General features: G+C 39.1%; 1 protein-coding gene across 1 annotated transcript; it reads left to right on the plus strand.

Annotated features, from left to right (window-relative positions):
- The first annotated feature begins 2,170 nt into the window (after positions 1 to 2,170).
- Krtap24-1 (keratin associated protein 24-1) lies at positions 2,171 to 3,134 on the plus strand. The gene has a single exon (XM_004842261.2). It carries the CDS (start codon positions 2,171 to 2,173, stop codon positions 2,924 to 2,926), a length of 756 nt encoding a protein of 251 aa, XP_004842318.2. The 3' UTR covers positions 2,927 to 3,134.
- The last annotated feature ends 469 nt before the right edge of the window (positions 3,135 to 3,603 follow it).

Raw genomic sequence — 3,603 nt, forward strand, 5'->3', positions numbered from 1 at the left:
ACCTTCTTATTTACTACTCAGATGGAAGTAGAGTATGTTGTCTTTACAGCTGACTAACTTATTTATTCTGTTGTTTTTCCTTGAACATTCTACAAAGAGACCTAAAATACACCACTAAAAATAACAGACTATGATAAAGAAATATGCAGGAAATAGAGTATTTTCAACATCTGGACTTTTGTATGCATTACTAGGACACCATAATTTACTAGAAAGTCAGCCATAAACTACCTTACATATCTTCCTTCCTGTTTTGAATACTCCAGCACTGAAATTTTCTGCACAAAATCCCACAATCTCGATAGCAACACAGTTTAATGAAAATATGGCAATCTAATCTTGACCCTTTTCACTTGAAATTTCAGAAGGCAACAAAATGACTTAAAGAGTTGTTTATTGTCTCTTTATATAATAAATAGTGACAGAAGTACTGAGAAAACTCAGATAAAAAATGTTTGAGGTGGACTGTGGAGATGAGAAGGTGATGTGGGGAAGAGGGAGAGGAGACGGCAGAGGGATATCCAGTTAAAAGGACGTAAAGAGGATCAAGATGCAATACATATATGCAACAATTCCCTAAGATGAATATAATTATTATGCATGTAAAGATACACCAACAATAGAAAATGTTTGGAGAATATCTGTATGCTTAAATTGGTTTGTATTTTTAAAATTAATTTTATTGGTACATTTTAGCTATATAATATAATGAGATTCATCATTGGAAATTTGTGCCTTTACATGATCTCTCTTGGTTCTTAGTTTTTCCCCTTCCCCCTGCCCGCCCTTCAAGCCTTCCATTCCTCCCTATTTACAAAGACTTTGCTTCCATTTTTTTCATTTTGGTCTGTGTTTTTAAAGGAAGCATAAAACGTCAAGGGAACTCTAATTGTCTCCTTAGCAGACAATGTCTTTATAAAACTATTCCTATAGCTTACCAAACCTGAAGAAGTCAGTACTGTCGTGTGCCTAAACTCATCACTCTTAATAAAGATATTGCTATTTCCAATCAATGGAGGCTGTAAGTGTGAATTATAGTTTATATTTTCAAGAACAAAATGTCAGTTATGAGTTTAAATTAAAATCTTATTTTTCCCTGTATTCTTCACCTCAAGTAGTGAAAAGTGCTATGGAATATGTGCAGTCCCTATGATACACATCTTATTCAAATAAAAACTTTAACCATAGGCATTCTCTTTTGTTAGTACAAACCAAAAATAACTTCAACACATGGAATCTATGTGAAAAAGAAATTAAATCAGGAATAAGTAAAACTTATTTGGGGGACAATATTATACATCTGACATCATTTGCATTTTACAGGAGGGACAGAGGAGTGCATGGTATGTAATCTTACCCAATTCAGGAGGTAAAATATTGAAAAACTGTATTTCTTTGATATTACATAGTATAGAAACTCTTTAAGAAATGGGCTTTATAGAAGGCTTGGTTGCTTAGCAACCAGTGACCCATGGGGACAAGTTCATTTTTAGCCAATTATAGTCATCAAGTCTCACTGGTATTGCTCTGAGTCATAGGTATGTATTTCTCCAAACATATCAGATGAGAAGTTATCATTGGTGTCTGTCCCAGCGCAGGTTAGAGAATAGCACCTATTTGGGGAAACGTACATCAGTACATTAATACATCAGAGCCTTACCCACTCTTTGGAGCAACAGTGAGATGGGGAGACTGTCCAGCTGGTTTCTGAATGTAGGATTAAATCGCATAGTGTTTTGCTGTAGTCAAAGAGGTAGAAAAATACAGCTCTTTGGCTTCAGTGAATCCTTGTTAACATTTTAATAACCATGCCTCAGAAACTCACAAGCACATGAACTCTTGTTAACTGCTTATTGACTGGTGAGAGTTAGCCCATTAACATTAAAATCACTATTCACCAAAGCTATGGTCTACTGATGATGAGTGTTAGGTGATGGTCAAAGTGATAATTACAGGTAGACACTCTGAAGTATCAAAATAAACTTATTTTTGTATAAGCATGAAGACATCATCAAATGTGTCTAAGCAATGCACTAATGAGATGTTGCTGTGTTACTGACCCAGGCAGAGAGAAGGAGGAGGGTTTGGAGAGGCTCCACACAATCACCAGGGAAGATATAAAGAGTCCTCTGGCCACAGCCACACCATATCTGCGTGGCGACCACTGAGCATGCACTCGGACTTCATGTCCCTTCTGAGCTACCCTGAGCTATGCGGTGCTGCATCCTATAGAACTCACTGTTACATCCCAGTGACACCTTCCATTGCTTTTTGCTCCAATGATGTAAGCTCTACCATTGGACACCACTTACCCAGTAGCTATCAAGGAAATCTCTGGCTCCTGGACCATTGTCAAGAACACTACTGTGACGTGCCAAGCTGTGATTCTCCCAGCTGTGAGCCCAAGACCTGTGCTACAAAGTGTGACCCGCAGAACTCCTGTGTGCCCTGTGACTCTCCAGGCCAAGTGATCACTGCCTGCAAAACTACCAACCTCAGATCCTGCCCCAGCTGCAGCTCATGCACTCAGACCAAGGGGTATGTATCTAATTGCTACAGGGACACTCTATGTGCGTCTAAAGCCTGCCAGACCCTTCACAATGGCCCCAACTGCTTTGGGCAACTTAACTACTTATTTAAGAGTCCCCGACCTCTAAGCTACTGCAGACTTGGTGGTTTGGGGTATAGAAGCTATCAAACTCTTGGCTTTAATTCCAGTCGCTTTTCACCATCATGTTACACTGCCAGCAGATATCAACCTCAAAATCACTTCATGAAAAATCGCCGATATCTGAATTATGGACCTACGAGCTACCGACTGCTGAGCTACTTATCTAGGAATTTCCATTCTCTGAGCTGCCTACCCAGCAGCTTTCCACCTCTGAGATATTTATGCAGAGGTTGCAGACCTCTGAATTGTCATTGATCAACTAACAACCTCTATAAAACCTAGAAATTGTTCCATGGGGCAGATTCGACCAAGTTGTAGCATCTCTAATATTCTGCTGAATTGCTTTATGCATTTAAAAATTTTTGTTACAATAACTCTAGGGCTTATTAAGGACAATTGTAATTACCTGATAGATTTTTTTTGCTGTTTTGTTAATGCTCTTTGTGTTAAAGCCTGATCCTGAAAGTAGTATTATTTTTAAGATTGACTGTGACGGAGTCACGGAAGGGACTTCACAGGAAATATAACCATCACCGGCTTCCTTATTTTGATTGTCACTGTCATTTGCCTGCCAATAAGATTGTCACCTGCCTTTCCTCGATGAAGTAGGTAGGGTTTCTTTGGCTTGATGGCTGGTTCCCACATGAAAGTTCTTTCCGATGGTTTTATTTTCTAGTATCAGCTTCGTCAACTGTCTAACTAGTATCCTGCTAGTAAACTGAGAGATAACACCACCGTAAATATGTTGAATAGACTCTTTCATCCTTTCCTTGATTGATTTTAAAAGTGAGCAAATAGCAATGACTGACAAAAGCTCAAAAAGCAGAGGAGCAGCTACAAGGGATGGCACATGCCTGTAACCCCAGAACCCTGGGAGGCTAAGGCAGGAGGACGGTCACAAGTTTGAGCCTAGCCTGTGCAAATTAGTGACT

Source organism: Heterocephalus glaber, unplaced genomic scaffold, assembly GCF_053883595.1.
Source record: "Heterocephalus glaber isolate CG9 unplaced genomic scaffold, H.glaber_assembly_v1.0 deba00000122, whole genome shotgun sequence".
In the NCBI taxonomy this organism is placed as follows: domain Eukaryota; kingdom Metazoa; phylum Chordata; class Mammalia; order Rodentia; family Bathyergidae; genus Heterocephalus; species Heterocephalus glaber.